Here is a 20,807-nt window from a genome sequence, read left to right on the forward strand (position 1 = left end):
CTATTCTCGCGTCCACACCACACCTGGCTCCAACGTGGACACGCCCATAGCTGGGGACACTACTAGAGGTCACGCATGGCATCACAGAAGTTTTGTTCTGGGCCCCCAAAGGCATCTCTAGCAGTGTCGTTACGCATGCCCCCTCCCCTCCTGGGCGCATGCGCCTCACGTCTCGCCAGAGCATAAGCCCTTGGTGTGCGACGAGACGAGTTTTTCGCCATGCAGCGAGCAGCAAGCCGCCCGCCGCAAACAGCCGGAGGCATCGCCACGGCACTGACTGCGCCGCGGTCCCGCACCCGTCGACGACGCTCCCCCCGCGGAAGACCGCGCGTAGCGACGCCTTGACGATCGAGATGAGCGTGCCTGAAGCTCGCCCACCTACTGCTCCTGAGAGTTGGTTACGAGTGGGATCGGCTCCCCCCCTTGGGATCACAGCTTCCACGACCTAGACAAGTCTTGTCATCGTACGGTCATCAACAGAGTAAGAAGGATCTGACCTCGGGGCCGATGTGACCAAGCGCTGGTAGCGTGGTTTAACCTCACACCCATGGTCTCACAGTGTGCCGGCAGTCGCCGAGCAGTGTCGCTCACACAAGCCGCAGCACAAGTGACTGAGGGCCAGTGAGGGCGAGCCCATCGCTGTCACAGCTGTGGCAGCCGCACAGTAGGCTGTGCCAACTGTGCAGAACGTGTGCGCAGCAGAGGAGCTGCTCTCCAGGCTTCTGTCGCAAAGAGCTGGAGACTGCATGCCGGCTAACCTCGGAATGTAAGCGCACTATGGCTGTGCTGTCTCCTACACAGCCATCTTACCTAAGGATGGCTGAGCTAGCTGCAGTGCAGCCATAGCCTCGAGGCCGATGGCTGCAATACACACAGGGCAGCCATCCTGAGTAGGGTTGGCCCTGGAAGCTCGCTGCTGCAGCCATACCGCACGCCCCGGGGCGGGCCCTCATGGCTGAGCTGGCTATATCGCAGCCATCTTTGGTAAGATGGCTGGGGGACAGACATTTCAGCCATCTACTATGGCTGGGGCACAGTCAGTGCAGCCATCCTCCGGAGCATGGCTGGTGATAATTCGATGGGAGCCGACCGCCGCCCCCGCCACACACACAAGTGGCTGCGCGCTTGCCGCCCCCGGCCTCGCGGGACGGCTGCCATTGGCTGCGCCATCCAATTATCACCAGCCATGGCTCTGGAGGATGGCTGCAATCTCTATGCCCCAGCCATAGTAGATAGCTGAAATGGCTGAAATGCCTGTCCCCCAGCCATCTTACCCAAGATGGCTGCGATGTAGCCAGCTCAGCCAAGAGCTCACCTCGCTCGAGGCGGGCGGTATGGCTGCGGTAGTGCGTCTCCAGCCATGTCTACTAAGGATGGCTGCCGTGTGTGTGTTGCAGCCATCGGGCTGAAGGATGTGGTTGCACTGTAGCTAGCTCAGCCATCCTTAGGTAAGATGGCTGTGTAGGAGACAGCACAGCCATAGTGCGCTTACATTCCCAGGTTAGCCCTACATGCCACCGAAAGCGCTGTCGAGGTTCGCCGAGCGCGGCGCAAGTTGAGGGACACCGTCACACGAGCGCGTTGGAGTATTCACTAGGACAAAACACCGGCCCATACCGTCCGCTGTGCAGCGAATGGTGCCCTAGCTCGTGTGTCGCGGCGAATACGCCAGCATGGCCATGGGAAGCACGCTCGGCTCGGCAGACATGACCAAGAAGTCCCGATATATCGCTCTTGCAGTCGTCAGCCAGCTCCTCTGGGGTACTTACCCGGCGCTCTCGCGCTACCTCCAGACTCGGGTTCCCGGCGAACCGTCTGCTTCGGCCGTCCTCGCGGCCGTTCTCGTCATCGCGCTCGTCGCCATCGTGATCGATGTGGCTCGGTTGATCGCTGAGCGCCACGTCGCCGCCACTGTCACCACCTCTCGTGCCACCGAGTCGGCGCCACCGGCCTCGCCTCTCAGCCCGTGGCCACCGTGTGCCGCGGCAGTCCGCGGGCTTGTGATCTACTGCCTCTTCACGCTCGGCCGAATGGGCATGAACATGGTAGCGTGCGGCCTGACCTATGCCTACATCAACGCGCTCGTGATGCTGACGCAGCCCTTCACCGTCGCTGCGCTCGAACGAGCTCTCTTCGGGACGGCGATGCCGCCTGGGCTCGGCCGGCTGCTCTTTCTGAGCACAGCCGGCTCGCTCCTCGTCATCAGCGCGCAGTCCGGGCTTCTCGGGAGCGCGACCACTCCAGTTGACACGCGCGCCCTCGGCCGCCGCGACTATGCGGGCATTGCGCTCCAGTTTCTGTCGATCCTCTGCTCGACCGGCGGTAGGCTGACCGTCAAGGGCACGAAGAAGCTCGTCACGCGGCACGAGCTTCTGATGGCGCAGTTCGGCTTCACCGCGGCGCTCCTCGGCGGCGTGACCGCCGCGGCCGACCGAGCGTCATGGCGAGCGCTGCTCGAGATGCGGGCGGACGGGTGGGCGTGCCTGCTCCTCCTCGCGCTCGGAGTCTACGTCGTCGGCCAGAGTCTAAACGTGCTCGTCATTCGCGAGCTGTCGGCGACCCTCCTCACGTCGCTCTCCTCGCTGCGCTTGGTCGTCGCGACCGCCTCCTCGTACGCCCTTCTCGGCGAGCCAGTGGCCAATTGGCTGCAGTGGCTGGGCATCTTCACCGTGCTCGCCGCCGTCTCGCTGTACGTGACCGTGCAGTCGAGCGACGACGCGCCGCTGCCGGCGGCGGCCGGGGCTGTCGTGGAGCGCTCCCCTCTGGTGGGACTGACTTTGGTTGCGAGCACTTGTGTGAGCCAGAGCGTGGCTAGCTGACTCGGTGATTGTGATCAGGTGCGTCGTTGACTAGCACTAGGTCGTTGAGACACATTTCGGTTTGTTTATACTGTGCTCGATCTAGAGAGACAGCAGACCCACACAATACTCTATATGTGCGCGGTGTGAATACACCGACGGTGTGTACGTGTGTTTGTGGGAGAGAGTGTGGGTGCTGGGTGTGTGTACGATATATTCTCATGATCTCATCAGTGTTCTCTCTCCTTACTCCTACGGCTTTAAGCACAGCGTTTCTCGTACTTTCTCTCTCCCGCGCATGCCAGCTCCCGCCCCGCCACACTAGATTAAAGTTCAAGAACACAAAACGGACGCTGAGAGTGCACATGAATGCACAGACGCGCCGATTCGGCAGAACGAGGGCCGCGGTCACACCAGGTCCCTCAGAACGCGATACTTGGCAGACTCGCGTTCGCCGACCGCCGCCACCACGGCGGGGGGCGCCTTGAAGGAAGGCGCATCCGAAGGCTTCGCTCCGGCCGGCGAGAGCACGGCGCGCGAGCCGTCTGCCGGGCTCCTCGTCCGCATCGACTCGGCGCCCAAGCCGCTCCAGCCGCGGGTGCGCGCCGCCTCGATCTGCGCCTGGCCGGGCCGCCCCTGCCGCTGCGCCGCCGCCTCCAGGCAGGGGGAGAGGCAAGGGAGCAGCCGACGGAAGGCGCCCCTCCTGCCTGCGCTGCCCCTCGCCCCCGGCCCGCCGCCGCCGCCGCCGCCGACCACCACGCTGCTCACCGCCGCCTCGTCGATCGCGCTCACCCACTCCTCCATCAGCTCTGGCGATGGCGCGTGCAGGACAAAGTCCGAGTGGTGCCCGAGCTCGAAGCCGCCCGTCGCGCCGGCCGACGCCTTGAGCGACTTCATCCACTTGCCGCCCCTTGCGGGCGCGAGCCGAAAGGCGCTCGACGGCCGGAGCCCGCAGCAAGGCCCCCGCACCTGCGGTCGCGCGACGCGACCATTGGCCTCAGCCGCGCGCGCCGCTTGTGGCGGGGAGGGGAGGCGCTCTCTCGCCGGCGCGGCGGCAATGTCCTCGAGCGGAACCAGGCCGAGGGGCAGCGCGTCGTCGGGGGCGTTGAAGTAGTAGAGAACCTGTTGGCACTCACCGAGAGCCCTTCCTGCTCAGTGCTGCTAGGGTCGGGGGCGCTGAAGCAGCAGAGGGCCGAATTGGAGAGGATGAAGTAGCGCCGCGCCTATGGGAAGGGTCTCGGAAGGTTCTCGGATGATAGTTGGGCGCAGGAGAGGATGCAGAAGCGCCGCGCCGTCCGCCACGCGCAGCACACGCCGCAGCAGCCGCCCCGCCCCCCGTGCTTGAGCAGCCACCCCTGCGCGGAGGACTCGATGAACTCGCGCTGCTCGATCTTGACCTCGCGCGCGACGACGGAGGAGTACAGCTGCTCGAGCAGCTCGCGCGGCAGGTCTGCACCTACTCGCGCCTCTCGCCAGCCTCACGCACGCCTCGGCTGCACCTCGAGACAGCTCTCACTGGCCCCCACCGTCGTCGATGCCGCGGTTGTTTGACACAAACTGGTCCGACGTCATCTTTGCCGCCTCGGGGATGCGCGGCGAGTGCGCGTCGACGTTGAGCATGATGAGCGAGTAGCACAGCACGTACACCTGCGGGCGAGGCTATATATCCAGCTCGCGTCCGGAGAGGGACGCGCGCGCGCTTAGCGGCGGCTAAGGCGGGCGAACACGGAGGCGGCAGGCGGTGATGGGCGGCAAGCGGCGGCGGGCGACTTGCGGCGGGCGGGGGGCGGTGCTGCGCGCCGTGTCTGCGCGAGAGAGGGCGCCGGCGGCGTGGCATGCGGCGTAGCGGGCAGCGAACGTCTCGATGACGCGCGCGATCTGCTGCGCCTCGCCGGGCAGCCTGAAGAGCGAGAGGAAGAAGCGGAGCGCCTCGTCGAGCGGCAGGCTGCGCAGGTCGAGCCGTGCCACAAGCGCGAGCAGCACCGGCCCTGCGTCTGGGCGGCCGAGGTAGTCGCCGATCCGGTTGGTGGAGAGGCGCTTGCAGGTGAGCAGCCAGCGCGCGACCTCGTCCGCCGAGAGCCCGCCCCCCGCAGGCGCAAAGTCCGCGCCGCTCACCGAGCCGGGCTCCATCAGCGCTCGCACCGTCAGGACGGGCTTTTGGTTGAAGTTGTGAGCGGCACGGCGCGGCACCGGCGGCGAGACCGGCATGTCGACGACGATGCTTCGGCCGTCGATGCACACGTGCACGAGCTCGTACGCTCGCTCCTCCTCCACCGCGCCTTGCTCCGTCCACACGCGCGAGACGGAGGAGCGCAGCCGAGGCTCCCCCAGCTGCGGCACGCTTGCTGGAGCGCCGACCGCGGGGGTGGCGCTCGGCGACAGCAGGAAGTCGGCGTCTTCGCTGTCAATTCTCGTGGCCTCCGCCGCGCTCAGCAGCGGCGTAGACGCGCGAGTGTCGACCGAGTACTGTCGCACTGAAGGTGCAGGCACCGCTATGCTAGCACCGCCAAAGGTCACGACCGACGGCGGAGCAGCCGCGCTGCTGCTGAGCACTGGCGAGCAGCAAGCGATGGCACCGCCGGCAGACACAGGGGGAGCGCCGTCGGAGCCGGGCCGCAATCGTTTGCTCCAATCCATGGTAGCTGCGCGAGCGCCCGCGTGCTAGGACGGCGACAGTGAATTCGCGGCGGTCGTCCTTCGCGCGCGAGGTGTACATTATGAGTCGCTACTTGAGTAAAAGAATTTTATTGGGCGGGTTTATTCTGCACTCCAGTGCCGTCCTCCCATCCCTCCCTTGGGTTGTCTGTTTTCTTTCTTTTGTTTCTTTAGACTGCACTCCAAGTGCTCCAAGTGCGACAAGTATTGGGAGACTGCCGCCCCTGCCATCAGTGTGCCTGTGGTAGAGAGAGACTGCCAGTGAGAAGCTGGAGGCAGGTCGCTAGACTGAGATGAGACTACCGCCACCCCCCAGTGGAGTTGGGAGTCCACCGAGCACCGCGCTGCGAGCCTGTCGTGTTCCTTGTCAGGAGCAGAACCCCCTGTGTTCCTGATCGTCCTTCCAAAATCCTGCTCGTGCAGGTGGGGACCCTGTCCTCGTCCCATCCCTCGTTGGTCTTGGAGCACTTGGAGTGCAGTCATCAACCTCACATCCAGGGCCGGGGAGCTGAGAAGCGCACCCAGCGGGCCGGATGATCGGGATCGGGTTGCGGGCAAGAGAGCCCTAGCCCTGGGGGGACGGGTGCGCGTTCGCAGGGCCATAACACGGGTCTCCGAGGGTTAGTTCTGCGCTCCGGGTTTCCCCCACAGCGGCGGAATTTTTGCCTCGCGCTGTGGGTCCCCCTAGCTGCGGAACGCCCCCTCTACTCGGAGCTAAAGAATACTCTCCGAGGGTTGGACCCGCGTACCAGGTTTCCCCTTAACTGCAAGGACGCCCCCTCTACTCGGAGCTAGTGATACGGGAATACGTACCCCCCCCCCCCGCAATACCTTACTTGAAATAATACGAGAATACAGACGCCTATAAAGAAACAGCGAGGTAAAGTTCGGCGGCTATGATAAACCGAAAGTTGTCGTAAAACGCGGGCGAAAGGAAAGCAGAGGGCGGGCGCTTTTTGCCGCAGCGATGCCCGCAGCCTGTCGAGCAGCTTCCGCGGCGCCCATGCGGACCGCCGCTGCACAGGGATAGGCACCAGAAGATGAGTGGAGTTGATGAATTGGGCCGTCGTCCGTGCCTCCCCTCGATTCGTCAGAGTGGGACCTACGCCGCGCCGGGTAAGGGGCGCGCCCGGTCCTCGACGGAGCCGCGCGCCCCAAACGACCCAGGCGGCGAGTAGTCGTCGTTGAACCTCCGGCATGTACGATGTAGTTGCCCGTGGTTAGCGCCCGTCCGCCCTCCGTCGTCCGTCGCTTCGTGTGACCAGCGGAGAAAGATGTTTACCTTGCCTTATAATTCGAGGTCGTCGCTCCTCTCTTGCGGCGCAGCGGCCGCAGTGGCAGAGGCGGAGGCGACGGCGGCGGCGGTGGCGGCGGCGGCGGCGGCGGTGGCGCCGGCGGCTACAGGCCGAGCCGGGGGCGCCGTTGGCGGGGACGGCGGTGAAGGAGGTCGAGGGAGCGACGGCGGCGGTGGGGTCTCTGTTTTATTTCTTTATCAATTATAGAGAAATCACGACTCTCACAGTGATTTGGGCTCGGCAGCTTGTCAGCCCTCAGCCGAAGCTGGGGCCGGTCCCGTAGCCGAGAGAGCCCGCGCCGATGAGTTCGACGTCGCGGTCGGGGGGGCCTGCGGAGAGGCCAGCGAGGGGTGGCGATCGCTGTAGCCTGTACTTCATGGCGCCCTCAAAGTGGGGCTGGCGCTGACTCGCCAGAGGTCGATACTCTGGACGAGACCCATAGGATGCCACGAATGCCTGAAGGAGAGGGAGGCGAGGCCAGAGGCAGGCTCACGATTTTCTAAAATCTCTCTCAACTATTCTTTCTTTGCGGGCGACAAAGATTGGGGACGTGTCTGTCCTCGACCAAGCCCTAGCTGGATCGCCGGCTTTGGAGCACTTGGAGTGCAGTTGGCAGCCTCACATCCAGGGCCGGGGAGCTCAGGGGCCCGCCGTTTCTTTCTTTCTTTCTTAGGCGCGGGCGACGGCTTCCTCTACGGAAGCCGTCGCCCCCACCACAACGAGAAGAATTCCCCCCTTCCCCAAAAGCCCTAAAGTGGGATGGACCGGGATGGTGTGCAATGGTGTGCCGGTCTACTACTAGTGTACTTACTAGTGTTTCTCTTGGGAATCCCTGTGTGTGGTGGCGGGCTGGCGGCGTGCCCTTCTCTCCCATCCCGGCAGCGGCGCTTCCTTCTTTTCGTGTCGTGTCTTCTTTTCGCGTGGTACGGCGCGGTACGTGGACGGTGGTTCACTGGTTTGGTGCAGGCGGGTGCGGGGTGGGGGGGGGGTGGCGCAGTCCGCAGAGCCACTGCCAGAGGCGGGTGTGGGGACCGCCGGGCCTACGTGTCGGGGTCGGCCGCATCGCGCGCTGTCCTTCACTCCGGCTCTTTTCTCTTCCCACATCCCTCGTTTCGTCGTTGTGGGCGGTCGCGTCCGTCCTTTCTCTCTTCTCTCGTATGTGCTGCTCTACACCACTAAGGTCGCGGTCGACAGGCCCGCGGAGGCCCGGAGCCCCCCCCCCCCCCCTCCTCCGACATTGTGACCAATGCTACCTCTCTCCCGCCGCCCTCCTGGACACAAACGCTACTGGGAGCCCTCGCCCTGCCCCCCACTCGACCACACACACACACACGCGGGCGCCCCCCTCTCTCTCCTGTAGTTCTCATACACCCGCGCCGCCTCGGCGCGCGCACCAGCCTCCCCACCCTGCAGCCCGCGCCCCTCTCCGGGGCCGGGGGGTCAGGGCGGGTGTTGGGGCGTGGGCCGGCGAGCCGGGGGCTCACAGCAGGTGCGACTTCATGATCTTGCGGTACCGGTTGTAGCCCACGCCGCCGAGGGCGACGATGAGCAGCAGCAGAAAGTAGAAGGAGAGAGTGGACATACCTCCGCCCGACTTGAGCGCCTCCTTGAACTCCGTCTTCATCTGCTTCATCTCGTCGGCCGCGTCCTTCTTGAGCTCCGAGATGACCTTGGCCGAGGAGGACTCCTTCTCCACCCGCTCCTTGACCTCGCGCAGCTCGTTGGCTTTGTCGTCGACCGTCGTGCGGGCGATGGCCACGCCCGCCTGGATCGACGCGAGCTGGAACTCCATCTGCTGCTGCAACTTGTCGACCGACGCAGACAGCGCCTTTAGCGAGGCGGTGTGGGCGGCGAGCGCGCGAGCGTAGTCCCTCTGCACCGCCTCGGCTGGCCGCAAGTCGAGCTCGGACTGCTGCATCGCCGCCAGCGCCTTCTGCTGGTCGAGCCACGCCTGGTGGTCCTGCGGCGAGGAGGGGAGGGCGGGGCGCGGGTCTCGAGGCGAGGAGGAGGAGGGGGCCGGGTCACCGTCTGCAGCGATGGAGGGGTGTGCGGAGGGGTGTGTGGAGGGGTGTGTGGAGGGGTGTGTGGAGGGGTGTGTGGAGTGTGTGGAGGGGTGTGTGGAGGGGTGGAAGTGGAGGGGTGGAAGTGCGTGGCGAGGGCCGAGCCTGGTCCACGTTGTCGACGCCTTCCGTCCCGCGCACGACGAAGTGCATGATGTCGTGGTTGTCGACCAGGTCGCCCGTCGCCGACGAGATAGCAAAGTAGCCGCTGCTCGGCAGCTCGACGTCCTTGGCCTCGAGGCACTGGTACCACTCTCCGTCGTGTCCGACAGAGGTCTGCTGGAGGCGCAGGTTGAGGCGCCGCTGCGAAGCCGAGTAGGTGACGTGCACGCGCGTGTGGTTGAGCACCGACACGTCCTGCCGCGCCTCGTTGTACCGAAAGTCGAACGAGCAGCCAGAGTTGTCGTGCGCGCCGGGCAGGATCTGCTTAGCCTGCACACATGGAGGGGGGGGGCGAGCGCGAGAGGCGGGGAGCGGCGGTCAGAGGCGCAGCTGGCTCGCGGCCTCGCTCTTTCCCGACCCTCCCCGCTCGCCTTGTCGAGCTTCTTCTCCGCGTCGGGCACGTAGTGTTGCGTGCCGTCGTTGACCATAGCGTAGATGTACGGGTGCTTGTGGTGGTGCTGCTGGTCGACCTGAGGGAGGGAGGGGGGAGGGGCGGAGGAGTGGGGCGGCGGACAGCGGCGCGCGGCTGTCCTCGCGGCGGGCCGCACGTTCTGGAAGGTGTCGAAGAAGATGCCGAGCCCTGGCGCCGAGGTGGGAGGGAGGGTGAGGGCGGAGCGAGGCGGGGAGGGCCGCCGCGGCGCGAGGGGGAGGTGGCGAGAAGAGCGCCCGTCCAATAGTCCTCCCTGCCAAACACGGGCCCCTCGATCACGTCGTACGCCGTCGTGAACCAGATCGCGAGCCCGTCCCCGAAGAGGTACTGCCGCCGCACGGGAGGGAGAGCTCAGCGGAAGCCGTGCACGTGAGGCGTGCAGAGGGCGGCAGATCGGAGGGCAAAGTTGGCGCGGGGTGGGCGAGGGGAGAAGAGGTGTGCGCGGCCGCGATGAAGCCAAGCTGGAGCCGCTCGCCGGCAGCAGGCGGGCGCGAGGCGGCGTGGCAGCGAGGCGGCAGGGCGGCGCTGCTCTCGCGGCACGCCTGCGACTCGCCCGTCGCGCGCAGCTCCATCGCGAGGCTCCACTCGCCGCCCTCGAAGGAGTTGCGGTTGGCGATCCACCCCTTCTGCGACTGCTTCTCCGCCGTCAGCCGCACGAACCCCCTGTGCGCCACCGCGGAGCCGCCCAGCTCCCAGTCGGAGATAACGCGCATGCCCGTGAAGTCGTTTACGGCCTCGAACGGCGCCATAAAAGAGTGCTTCATGATAGGTGCGCCAGGAGCCTGCGCCGCGGCGGCTGCAAAGCAGCCCGCAGCGAGCACGAGCGGCCGCGTTCGGCTTGTAGAAGCGTGGCTTTGCGGCATGTCGCGGCGGCGCTGCTGCGCTGTGATGTGTCAGAGGAAGTTCACTTTTCTTTCTCCCAGTTGGGGGGGTGCCCGGCCTGCTCTGGAGGCGGTGGCTGGAGGCTGTGGTGGACTTTGAGTTTATTTAGGGGTCGAGGACGCGGGCCGCCGGCGAGCTGCTGCCGCGCATGCTGCGCTGTGGGCTTCGCCATCGTGTCCTGAGTACGTCGCCGACGCCACCTGCCGCTCGCCGCTGCCTTGGACTTCCCTGCCATCAGGCAAACACACAGACACACACACACAAACACACACACGTTATTAATCGGGTAATAATTATTAAATATTAATCCTCGGGCGGGGGAGCGGCGCGGCGGCGGGCAGCGCGAGGCGGCGGCGCGGCGAGGCAGCGGGCGGCGCAGGGCGGGGCGGCGTGGCGCCGGGTGGGGTAATTAATGAATTGTTAATTAATTATTACTTAATAATCATCGGGCTGCGGCGCGGCGCGGCGGCGGGCGGCGCGGAGCGGGGCGGCGCGGCCATCAGCAGACGCCCGGGCCTTTGGTCGCTGGAGCTCGGCAATGGTCGCGCCGCCCTCGACTCAAGGGGCTGCCTTCCACGCGTCGCTGCTCAGGCCGGGGGAGGGCGGGAGACCTCCCGTTCCTCGCGGAACGGGAGCAGGCCCCTCCTTGCCCGGTCTGCGAAGCAGGGCGGTGGTCGTGCCATCTCCGCTTCACAACGAGCACGCCGCAACCGTCGCCGGCGCGCGACACGTTCCCGTCAGCAGGACTGTCCTGGTCGAGAGTGTGTGCCGCCAAGGCGGGACCACTCAGGGACAGTGCCGACGGGACGCGGCTCGAAGGGCGTGGCTCCGCAGCGCGGCTGGCACTCGTCGCAGAGGCCTCACCTTCGAAAAGTCGGGCATGGCTCCACCCGCAACTTTGTCGCTAACACGCGCGCACCGCCGAGCCTGCGGCGGGCGCGCTGCGGCCGCACGTCTACTTCGTCATAGTGCCACGACGTGCGGCCTAGATTTAGCCCACGCGCCTCTGCTCGCAAACACTCACCCATTTGATTGTCGCTGTCCGTGAGTGCGAGATAGGGCTAGCCGCAGGCAGCTAGCCCATGAGGAGGGCGTCCATAGACACCTCACTAGACCCCACATACGGTCTCGTCCGTGCCTTGCGGCCGGCGAGATTGCTAGAGGTGGAGCATGCTGCTCTAGCCTGACATGTCACTTCCTGTCGTCTGTTGTTTGTTGTGCTCTTGTTTGTTTCTCTTGGCACCTTGGAGTGCTGGGGGGGGCGACAGGGAGGATATGGCCTTGAGTTATGTGTACGCCAACTCAGGGTGTGTGGCAGCCAGCTGGCTGTGTGTCTTGTGAGCCTTTTGTGTCTGTGTGTCGCTCGTGCGTGTCGTCATCATCTGTCCAGCGTCCACCCATACCGCGTTGGTGTCCAGTCCGAGCCTGGCTGTTCTTCACCTTTCTACCTACCTACCTACTGCTCTGCGGACGGGCCCCTCCACCCTTCACGTACGGATCATGTAGTCCCCACACTCGCTGTCGTGGGATCGCTTGTCGTCCGTGAGAGAGTGCGTTGTGTTCTTGTTTCGTAATCGCTTTCTCTTTTCTTGTGCGAGATTCTTTTGTGGTTGGTGTCCAGTCAGGGAGCTGGGGAGCCTCTCTGGGAGTGGGACTGTTCTTCACTTCTGATCCGATCATACCGATGTGCATGGAAGGACATGCGTCATGCCACAGGCACAGCAACCAGGACCAGAGCAAGAAAATGGCCTTCAGACACGAGTACTTGCCCGTCCTTGTGACGTAGTCTGTACGCTCTCTCTTCTTCCCGTCCCTTCGCTTCGTCTCCTCCGGGCCGCTCCGCTCGCGCTCGCTCGCGCCTCCCGCGAGGGCTCGCCTTTGTTTGTGTCCGGCGGCCCTCCCTCAGCGGATCCGGCTGAGCTCAAGGCCGGGGCAGCGCGCCGAGAGGGCCTCGGGCAGCGGCGGGCTCGCTTGCCCGCCCGCCCCTCCGATGCTCGAGATCTTCCAGAAGCGCAGCGTCTCGTCCGAGCCGGCGGAGAGGGCGGTCCCTCCGTCTGGGCTCACAGCGAGGTGTAGCACGCGGCCGCGGTGGCCGGTCAGCTGGGCGACGGGGAGCAGGTTGGGGCGCCACAGCCGGACCGAGTTGGAGGTCGAGTTCATGGACGAGAAGCCGTGGCTCGTCACCAGCTCGCGCCGCGCCACCGACCAGCGCACGCCCGACACCTGCGAGCCGGTCGCCACGCTTTGCAGCTCTCGCTCCGCGGCGGCGCCCGTGTCCCAGATGCGGATAGAGCCGTCGGTGGTGCCGCCGCCCGTCGCGAGGCAGTGCCTCCGCCACGGGCAAAAGTCCAGCGCCTTGACGGCCGCCGAGTGCGCCGTCAGCTCCAGCCTGGCCGCGCGGGGCGAGCGCACGTCGCAGACCCGGACGGTGTGGTCGTTGCTGCCCGAGGCGAGCTGCGCGACGCCGTCCGGAGCAAAGCGGAGGCCACACACCTCGCCGCGGTGGGCGGGAAGCGTGCAGGCGGCGCCGCCGCGCCGCCGCACGTCAAAGATGGCCACGGCACCGCCAGCGAACCCGGCCGCCAGCTCGTGAGGCCCGCCCCACGACAGCGAGGAGGCACGGCCCTCGCCGCCGCCGCCGAGCGAGGAGATGTGCGCCGTCGTCTCTTGCGCGTCGACCAGCTCGACCTTCCCGCCGCTCGAGCCGACGGCGAGCCGGACGCCGTCGCGCCGGAAGCCGACGGACGTGACGTAGCCTCCCTCGTCCCCTCCCGCCGCCTGAGCCACGGGCTGCACCAGGCCGGTGCGCGGGTGGTAGAGGTAGCAGACGCCCTCGAGGCCGACCGCCACGATGTTGGTGGCCGCCCAGTCGACGACATTGAGGTAAAAGTTGTCGCGCAGCCCGGGCCCGTCGAGGATCAGCGTGGGCGAGGACGGGATGTGCCGCCGCCGCACGTCAGGCCGCTTCCGCTTGTTTGCCCGGAGGCACTGCTGGAGCGACGGCTCGGGCGTTTCGTCCGACGGGCGGCGCTGGCTCAGGCGCAGCACGCGCGTGGTCGCGGGCGATCCCGCAAACAGCCGGCGCGCGAGCGCGTCCTGGTACTCGGCCTCGGCGGGAGAGGTCGGCCGCGCATCGTCCCCGTCCAACACGAGATGCGCGCGACCGAGGTCGACGGCACCGCGGTGCGGGATGTAGCGGCAGCTCATGTTGACCTCGGTTAGGTCGTTGTGTCCTTGTGTCCGAGCCGCGATAGCGGCAGGGCGCGAGTTTGCCCGGAATTGTTTTTTCGGGCAGTTTTATACCCCCCTGGAGTAGTGCCGTAGGATACTCGGGATTCGTGGCAGCCCATTTTATTATTTTGTGTTTCTGTCTGTCGCTCCACAGCCTGCCGTCATTCTGTCCCGCGTGCCCGAAGGCAGAGTTTTTCTTCTTTTTTCTTTTCGCGTTTTGTTCTTCCAGAGGTCGACAAAGACTTTTTTTGGCAGTGTGCCGCTCGCGTTGATAGGCGTGACCGAGCAGAGAGCTAAATGACAGTGCGCCGTCCCGCCGCGGCGGCGGCGTCCAGCCGCGCGTGGTGGGCGTCGCTTGCGGCGTGGGCTGTCCTCCTGTGTGTGTACGTGGCTGCGTTCCTCCACGGGAGCGAGTTTGCGAGCACCAAGCGCGACGCCACCTTCTTCGGCTGCGCGATTGGTGCGTCTGCTTTCTTCGCCTATCTGGCAGTGGAGGCCGAGGAGGACGAGGGCGACGGCGACGCGGAGGACAGCGATAGCGACGGGGAGACAGAACCGAAGCCAAAGGCGGAATGAGACACGCATGATGGGGTTACTAGAGGCAGCAGCCACACACGGCCAGGTACGTTTTGAGAGCCTGTACGCATTTACGTATACACAACATCAGCAAAATCGGGAGAGATCGGTGGTCGGTGCGCCGACACGGAGATCGGAGACAGATCGGACTCCCGGCAGAGACCGCGGGGCAAGTTGAAGCCCGCCCCCGCGCCGCGCTGCTACCGCTAGAGAGCCGCACACACGACGCACGATGTCTCACACTCTCTCTTGCGGCGTCCGATTCGGCGCACAGCCCATGCAAATCGCGCGACAGTACGGCTTCGCAAGTGGCCCGGCGGAGCTAGGCCGGGCCACCCCTGGTACCCGGGCCGCGTCTCTCGCCGTGGGAGGCGACGCACGGAGACGCGCTTGCCCCTCGCGCCTCCCGCCGCCGAGGCGGCGCGGGCCTCACTCGCCCTTCTTCTGCCGCTTGCGCTGCCCGCCCAGCGGGATGCCGCCTCGCCGGGCCGCCTCCCGCCCCGCGGCTGTCAGCGCGTACAACGCGCCCTCCTGCCGCCAGAGCGGCACCCGCATCGACTTCTCCTTGCCAAGAGTCGTCACCTAAAGAAGATGATCGACTGTTAGTGTTCATTAGCATCGACTTCTCCTTGCCGAGAGTCGTCACCTAAAGACGATGATCGACTGTTAGTGTTCATTAGCATCGACTTCTCCTTGCCGAGAGTCGTCACCTAGAGAAGATGATCGACTGTTAGTGTTCATTAGCATCGACTTCTCCTTGCCGAGAGTGTCGTCACCGCGTCGCCGCGGCTCGCCGACCCCTCTCCGAACCGGCCGCTCGCCCGCTGCCCCACCCAGCCGACGATGGCGGAGCGGTCCGACAGGCCGGCGCAGAGGGCGGTCAGCAGGTGCAGCCGCAGCGAGCCCGCCTTTGGGAGCCCGCTCGGCGCCTCGGCCGCCTTTGCCCCCTCCTCGCCCGCCTCGGCCTCACCGCGCGGCCGCTTCTTCGTCGTGGTCTTCTTCTTCTTCGTCTTCGCGCCGGCCGCCGCGCCGCTCGCCGCCTCCGCCGCCGCCTCCTCCGCCGCCTTGTCCGCCGCCGCCTCCGCCTCGGCCTCTGCGCGCGAGAAGACGTGCTCCGCCGCGCCGACGGCGCACTTGAATCCGAACGGCGCGAGGGCGAGCCACTCGCGGCCGTGCACGAGCACGAGCCTATTGCTTATGCACCATCGCTCAACACCCAGTCGGAGGGCGAGCCCACTCGCGACGTGCGCCGGCACGAGCCTCGGGCGGAGCCGACCAGCACCCACGGTCGCCTCGACCTCGCCGTACGTCTCGGAGTACACCTCGAACTGGGCGGGCCCGCCGCGCGGCTTGGGCGGCCTGCGCTTCTCGTACACGACCACCTCCCACCACCCGTCCTCGTGCCACAGCTCGCACTGCACGCCGGGCCGCAGCCGGCTCGACCAGCCGAGGATTGCGGGCGGGCTCGGCCGCAGCCGCGCGCAGGGCGCCTCCTCGACCAGCCGCTCCTACCGTCATCGATGCGTTGCTCATCGGCTGCTGGATAGCGACAGCGGCCTCCTCGACGAGCTGTCTCTCCTCGCCCCCCTCCTCCGCCGTCAGGTGCGTGTACTGGAGACGCGCGACGCGCCTCGCCTCGTCCGCAAACCCGAGGAAGGTTGCGCCGTACCGAGAGCCGCGCAGCCCCTCCTCGTCCATCTCCACCTCCACCGCGGCGCCCTCGACCAGCCAGCCGGCCGCCGCACCGCTCGAAGAGGAGGGGGTGCCGCCGCCGCTCTCCAGGTCGTCGCTGCTGCTCGCCGCCTCCGACGTCGCTCCGCCGCCGCCCGACGAGAAGAGCACCTGCTGAAACTTGATCAGCTTGCCGATTGGGTGGCGGAGGTGCCAGCCGCCGTTATCGAGGGCTCCGTACGCCGCAGTGGCGTGCTCCTTGAGCGCAACCAGGTCATCCGAGATGGAGACGGCTCTCCCCAAGTAGGCCGGTTCCACGCCCCCCTTGAGAGCTACGCCCCTGCCCGAGACGAGCTCAGAGACGCGCTCCATCACCTTGTCGGCGTTCGCGCGCGAGCACTCACCCCGCAGCCAGCATTCGAACCGCTCGAGCCACTGCTCGGCGCGGGCGAGGGCGGCGCGCTGCACATCGGACAGCGGCGGCGGCCCCGCCCGCGCCTTGCTCTTGCTTGCGGCGGGCGTCTTGTGCCGGCACTGGCTGGACGCCTCTTCGATGCCAAGTGCGACGAGCATGCGCTTGTTCTCCTCGATCCGGGCCAGGCGCGCCTTCTCATACTCGGAGAGCTGCTCCTCGGCCATTAAAGCTTCGCTTGCCTCGCTCCCGCTTCCAGCCAACCAAAGTGCAATGAGCCAGGCCGCGACAAAACAAGAAGTACGGACAGCCAACTGACAATTGGTGGTACTGTCCTGCAACCACAGTCCTTCCTACGACATGGCAGGCCAAGGCCCTACAAGCACCAGATCACCCGGTGACCCATGTTGACATCGTGATTTCCCCGGAAATTTTCTTTTTCGTGAAATTCCAGCGGGAAGAGTGGGAAAAACCCGATGGGAGGGCCCAGCCAGACCTACCCTACCTACCCCGTCATGGCTGCCGCCCAAGCAAGAAGTACACACACCTGCTCTACGTCACTTGAGTAGATAGTGCCGAGCTGGCCGTGACAGGGTTTTGGTAGTTTTTGCGTTTTTTGCAGCACCGAGGCGAGACTTTTTGCAACAAGTCAATAGCGGTGCGGACCTGCACCGCCCACACGTGATCGGGCGAATCGTTTGACAAATTGACAAAGATCAAAACCTTTCAAAGTTCCACCTGTCTCCTGAGAGGAGATTTACACCCCGCTTGGACAACACACCTTGGGCTTTCTCTTGCCCACACAACGTCACACACCCGAGAGCCGAGTCTCCTGCGCACAGACCCACGCCTGGCCTCCCCCCCCCCTCCCCCTCCCCCCCCCCCCGCCACCGCGTTTCGCACCTTCAGCCTCTCTCCTCCCTGTGGTCCCAGCACTGTGCCCGTTCCCGCCATCGAGAGGGGCGCGGCTCTCTCCCGTCCCGCCCAGCACCCGGGCGCCGCCGCCCCAGCGCTGCGTCAGCGCGCCCGCGAGAGGGCTCCGACGGTGGCGACGATGGTGCCCATCACGGCGGCCGAGCCGATGAGGAAGACGCGCTCGTGTGACGAGAGGGCCGCCGCCGGCTTCGGCGTGTCCGCCTCGGCGGGCGGCGGCGGCGGGGCGGCGCCGGCGCGCTTGACGACATGCAGCACGAGCCTGTCGCGGCCGGCGGCGCGCGCACTCTGCACGGCGTCGGCGAGCTCCGCGTCGGAGGAGAGGACGACGCGGTCGTCGTCCTCGTCCTCGTAGAGGAGGAGCGAGCCGGCGGGCGGAGGGCCGGCCGAGAGGCGCCCGAAGGCGGCGGCGCGCAGGTCGTCGAGCGAGGGGGAGGCGTGGCGGATGCGGTGGACCGCCCCTCCCGCGTCGAGGAGCTTGAAGAGGAAGGCGCTCCCTTGGAGGGCGCACCCTCGCTCCGCAGGCGGAGGGCGGGAGCCGGCGGCGGAGCCGGAGGCGGAGAGCGAGGCGGGCAGCGAGGGCGGCGGCGGGGCGGGGCCGGGCTCCGAGGCGCCGTCGCGGCCAGAGGAGGGGAGGGAGGGGAGGCAGTTCCCAACCTCGCCCAGCGTCTTGCGCGTGGGCGGCTGGTAGAGGGGCGCGCCGACCAGCGACTCGGCGCCGTCCCAAAAGCCGCGCCAGCCGGGCGCGTCGCAGGGGCCTCCGCCGCCGGGCGAGCCTTGCGAGCCGTGCGAGGCGGCCGCCTGCCGCGAGAGGGCCGCCTCGACGAGCTGCAGCACGTCGAGCACGCCGACGGGCGCCCCGTCCTCGGCGACGACTGGGATGCGGCGATAGCCCCCATACTGCAGCTGGTGCAGCGCCTGCAGCACGGTCGTGCTCGCGGGCATCGAGTCGGGCCGGCGCGTCATGATGCCCTCCACCGCCGAGCCCGCGTCGAGCCCCGCCGCGACGGCGCGGAAGGCGACGTCCTTGGAGGTGACGATGCCGGCGATGCCGCCCTCGCCCGCCGCCGCCGCGCCGGCGCGGTGGACGAGGACGGCGCCGCGGCCGGCGCGGACGGCGGCGGCGGCGGCGGCGACGCTGCAGTCCGAGGCGATGGAGACGGCGCCGAGCTGCTCGCCGAGCACCTCGGAGAGGGTCGGCGTGAAGAGCTTGGAGACGAGGCTGTCGACGGTGCCCGCCGCCGCCGCGGCGGTGAGGCCCGAGCGCGAGAGGGCGGAGCTCATCGCCGAAGAGACGTGCGACAGGTGCCGCTCGAGCCGAGCGATGGCGTCGTACAGGCAGGCGCGCATGTCGAGGATCCCGACCACGGGAGAGCTGCCCGACGGCGGCAGCACCGGAAGGTGGCGGAAGCGCTTCTCCACCATGGTGGTGAGGGCGTCCACCGCGGCGTCGGTCGAGCGCACGCACCTGGTGGGGTAGGTCGGCTTGGGTCGGGGCCGGGCTAGGTCGTGGGCTTGGGTCGGGGCCGGGCTAGGTCGTGGGCTTGGGTCGGGGCCGGGCTAGGTCGTGGGCTTGGGTCGGGGCCGGGCTAGGTCGTGGTGAGGATGGGAGGTGGTGGTGGTGGTGGTTAGGTGGTGGCGGTGGTGAGGAGGGGTTTGGTGGTGGTGGTGGTGAGGATGAGAGGAGGTGGTGGTGGTTAGGTGGTAATGTCGATGTCCGTCGGGTTAGGTGGTGGCGCGGACCGTGGAGAGGCAGTCATCGTGACCTCGACCGTCTCGACGGACGGGTCGCCGCCCTCGGCCAGCACGCGTGCGATGTCCGTGTCGGTGATGATGCCGAGCAGCTCGCCGGCCGCATCGACAACGACTGCCGCATCAGCATTCTTCTCGCGCATCCTCGCCGCGGCGCCGGCGACGCTCGACGACGGCTCGACCGCGAGCGCTGGCCTGGGGCGCAGGGCAGCGACGGTGCGGCTGGAGGAAAGCGACATGAGGGCCTGAACGAGGCCGCTTCGACAGCTGCCGTTTTTGAGAGCGGGAAAGGAAGAAAAGTGTACTCCTTCTTTCTTCCACCCCGGATTTCAACAAGGAAAGTTTCATGTTTTCTTTTCTGTGTTCAGCGCCGAATTTCATCGCTGGAAAGGCCGACGGCATAAGTGTTATGCTGGGGTTCGCGGCTCCGCCGGCGGACATCGTGTTTCCGGTGCGCGTCGAGCCGCGCGCATACTTTGCGAACGAGCGTACGCTCCTCAACTGGTTCGATCTAGCGGCAACGCTTACCATTGTCGGGGCTGCGCTCCAGAGCGGCCGCAATTCGTTCACCGTCCAATCTGTGGGCCTCGCGCTCAGCTGCCCGGCGGCTGCCTTTGTGCTCTACGCGTTGCGCATGTACGCGCTGCGCTTCAACTCGCTAGAGTACAAGCGACCTCAGAACTTTGAGGATCAGGGAGGCACGCTCCTTCTGGCGCTCCTCCTGACAGTCATGATCGTCACTCAGAGCTCTGTGGCCATCCTCGCAGCAATGGGCAGCGAAGGTGGCAGCATGCGCGCCTTTGCCGCCTGGCCCATTGTCGCATGACGTGAGGCGGGCGGCCAGGACCGCGCGTCGAGCGCCAAGCGTGGGGATCAGAGTGTTCGCGTCCGTCGTGCGCGGTCGCCCCTCACGTGAGCCGTGTCTCGTTTCGTCGTCGTCGGGCACCACGGCGACACCAGGACGGCTCTCCAAAATGACCGTCGGTCCGCTCCGCTCTGCGTCTGCCGCTCGGACGCCGTATGTGCGGGGCTAGGTGTGGGCGGGCGAACCGGGGATTTCCCCTCGCGTATACCACCGCCGGCGCGCGGCGGTCTCGAGCCGGCGGTAGTGGGAAGTGGGGGAAATGGTGATTTTTGAATGAACGCCTCGCGCAAAACCACCGCTACCATGCCAAAGAAGACCCTTGTGGGCTATCCAGAACAGTTGGAGAACACCTAAGATCATGCCCTAGCTCTAAAGTGGGCCCGAGAGATCAGTCGCGCGCTCCCAATAGCAATACGTGCATCACTTTTGTGACGGTGTTACAACTTTGATCAACCATATCTCGATAACTACTATGTCGCCGCTCATGAAAGTAGGCGCAATCAACTGGGCGCCCGATGGTTGATCTCAAAGTTGTAACACCGTCACAAAAGTGATGCACGTATTGGGAGCGCGACTGAGATTCGCCAGCTAAACCCCGGATTTTTCCGGCTGGCAGCGGGCCACACATGGCCGGCTACCCAAGCGGGTCGCACGGAGACACGGGAAGGCTGCCGCAAGCCGCCTCCGGGTGCAGGGGCCCGGCGCGGTGGGCGGGGGCAACGACCCGGCAGCTGGCCGCGCCTCTCCCCCCCCCGCCCGTCGCCGCTGCACCCCTTGCCGCGGCCCTCGTCGCTGCTATGTTGTGGTTGGCTGATTTCTTATGCTTCTTGCCCGTTCGGCATCTCGGTACACGCGACGGCAGCACGACGTACACGACGAGGACGGCTCCTTGATGGCGACCTGCAGCAGGAGGGTGCGCATGTTTGGAGCGTGTTAGCGGACGCATCGGGGCCGTGGCGTGTACCGAGAGGCTGGTCTAGGAATTCTAACCCACCTCTAGAGCGGCCGCACATTGCTCGCTACCCCCCCTGCACATCTAAAGTCATGGCCGACCCCCCCCCCAGCAGCAGCGCTCTGCTGCTGGG

At 66.4% G+C, this 20,807-nt stretch overlaps 7 protein-coding genes across 7 annotated transcripts; 2 read left to right on the plus strand and 5 right to left on the minus strand.

Annotated features, from left to right (window-relative positions):
* Positions 1-1,673: 1,673 nt before the first annotated feature.
* EMIHUDRAFT_108002 (hypothetical protein) lies at positions 1,674-2,819 on the plus strand (the record flags this gene model as incomplete). Its single annotated transcript, XM_005756251.1, has 1 exon — positions 1,674-2,819. One exon carries the CDS (start codon positions 1,674-1,676, stop codon positions 2,817-2,819), a length of 1,146 nt encoding a protein of 381 aa, XP_005756308.1.
* Positions 2,820-3,206: 387 nt separating this feature from the next.
* EMIHUDRAFT_631893 (hypothetical protein) lies at positions 3,207-5,435 on the minus strand (the record flags this gene model as incomplete). The annotated part of the gene is made up of 5 exons (XM_005756340.1): positions 3,207-3,920; positions 3,992-4,021; positions 4,091-4,254; positions 4,325-4,445; positions 4,599-5,435. The coding sequence occupies 5 exons, from the start codon at positions 5,433-5,435 to the stop codon at positions 3,207-3,209; spliced, it is 1,866 nt and encodes a 621-aa protein (XP_005756397.1).
* Positions 5,436-8,228: 2,793 nt separating this feature from the next.
* On the minus strand, positions 8,229-10,164 carry EMIHUDRAFT_221658 (hypothetical protein; the record flags this gene model as incomplete). Its single annotated transcript, XM_005756252.1, has 5 exons — positions 8,229-8,708; positions 8,923-9,240; positions 9,372-9,440; positions 9,519-9,550; positions 9,729-10,164. 5 exons carry the CDS (start codon positions 10,162-10,164, stop codon positions 8,229-8,231), a joined length of 1,335 nt encoding a protein of 444 aa, XP_005756309.1.
* A 2,116-nt stretch (positions 10,165-12,280) lies between these two features.
* EMIHUDRAFT_53075 (hypothetical protein) lies at positions 12,281-13,231 on the minus strand (the record flags this gene model as incomplete). Its single annotated transcript, XM_005756253.1, has 1 exon — positions 12,281-13,231. A coding segment is annotated over one exon (951 nt), but the record flags the coding sequence as incomplete, so codon positions are not given.
* A 913-nt stretch (positions 13,232-14,144) lies between these two features.
* Positions 14,145-16,418, minus strand: EMIHUDRAFT_439335 (hypothetical protein). The gene is made up of 4 exons (XM_005756254.1): positions 15,656-16,418; positions 15,350-15,597; positions 14,866-15,277; positions 14,145-14,671 (listed from the first exon to the last, which is right to left on the minus strand). Exons 1-4 carry the CDS (start codon positions 16,397-16,399, stop codon positions 14,519-14,521), a joined length of 1,557 nt encoding a protein of 518 aa, XP_005756311.1. The 5' UTR covers positions 16,400-16,418; the 3' UTR covers positions 14,145-14,518.
* A 771-nt stretch (positions 16,419-17,189) lies between these two features.
* On the minus strand, positions 17,190-19,096 carry EMIHUDRAFT_108007 (hypothetical protein; the record flags this gene model as incomplete). The annotated part of the gene is made up of 2 exons (XM_005756255.1): positions 17,190-18,573; positions 18,849-19,096. 2 exons carry the CDS (start codon positions 19,094-19,096, stop codon positions 17,190-17,192), a joined length of 1,632 nt encoding a protein of 543 aa, XP_005756312.1.
* Positions 19,097-19,253: 157 nt separating this feature from the next.
* EMIHUDRAFT_439338 (hypothetical protein) lies at positions 19,254-20,519 on the plus strand. The gene is given in 3 exon segments (XM_005756256.1): positions 19,254-20,058; positions 20,070-20,110; positions 20,305-20,519. The coding sequence occupies 1 exon segment, from the start codon at positions 19,267-19,269 to the stop codon at positions 19,681-19,683; it is 417 nt and encodes a 138-aa protein (XP_005756313.1). The 5' UTR covers positions 19,254-19,266; the 3' UTR covers positions 19,684-20,058; positions 20,070-20,110; positions 20,305-20,519.
* Positions 20,520-20,807: the final 288 nt, after the last annotated feature.

Source organism: Emiliania huxleyi (genome assembly GCF_000372725.1).
Source record: "Emiliania huxleyi CCMP1516 unplaced genomic scaffold EMIHUscaffold_98, whole genome shotgun sequence".
In the NCBI taxonomy this organism is placed as follows: Eukaryota; Haptophyta; order Isochrysidales; family Noelaerhabdaceae; genus Emiliania; species Emiliania huxleyi.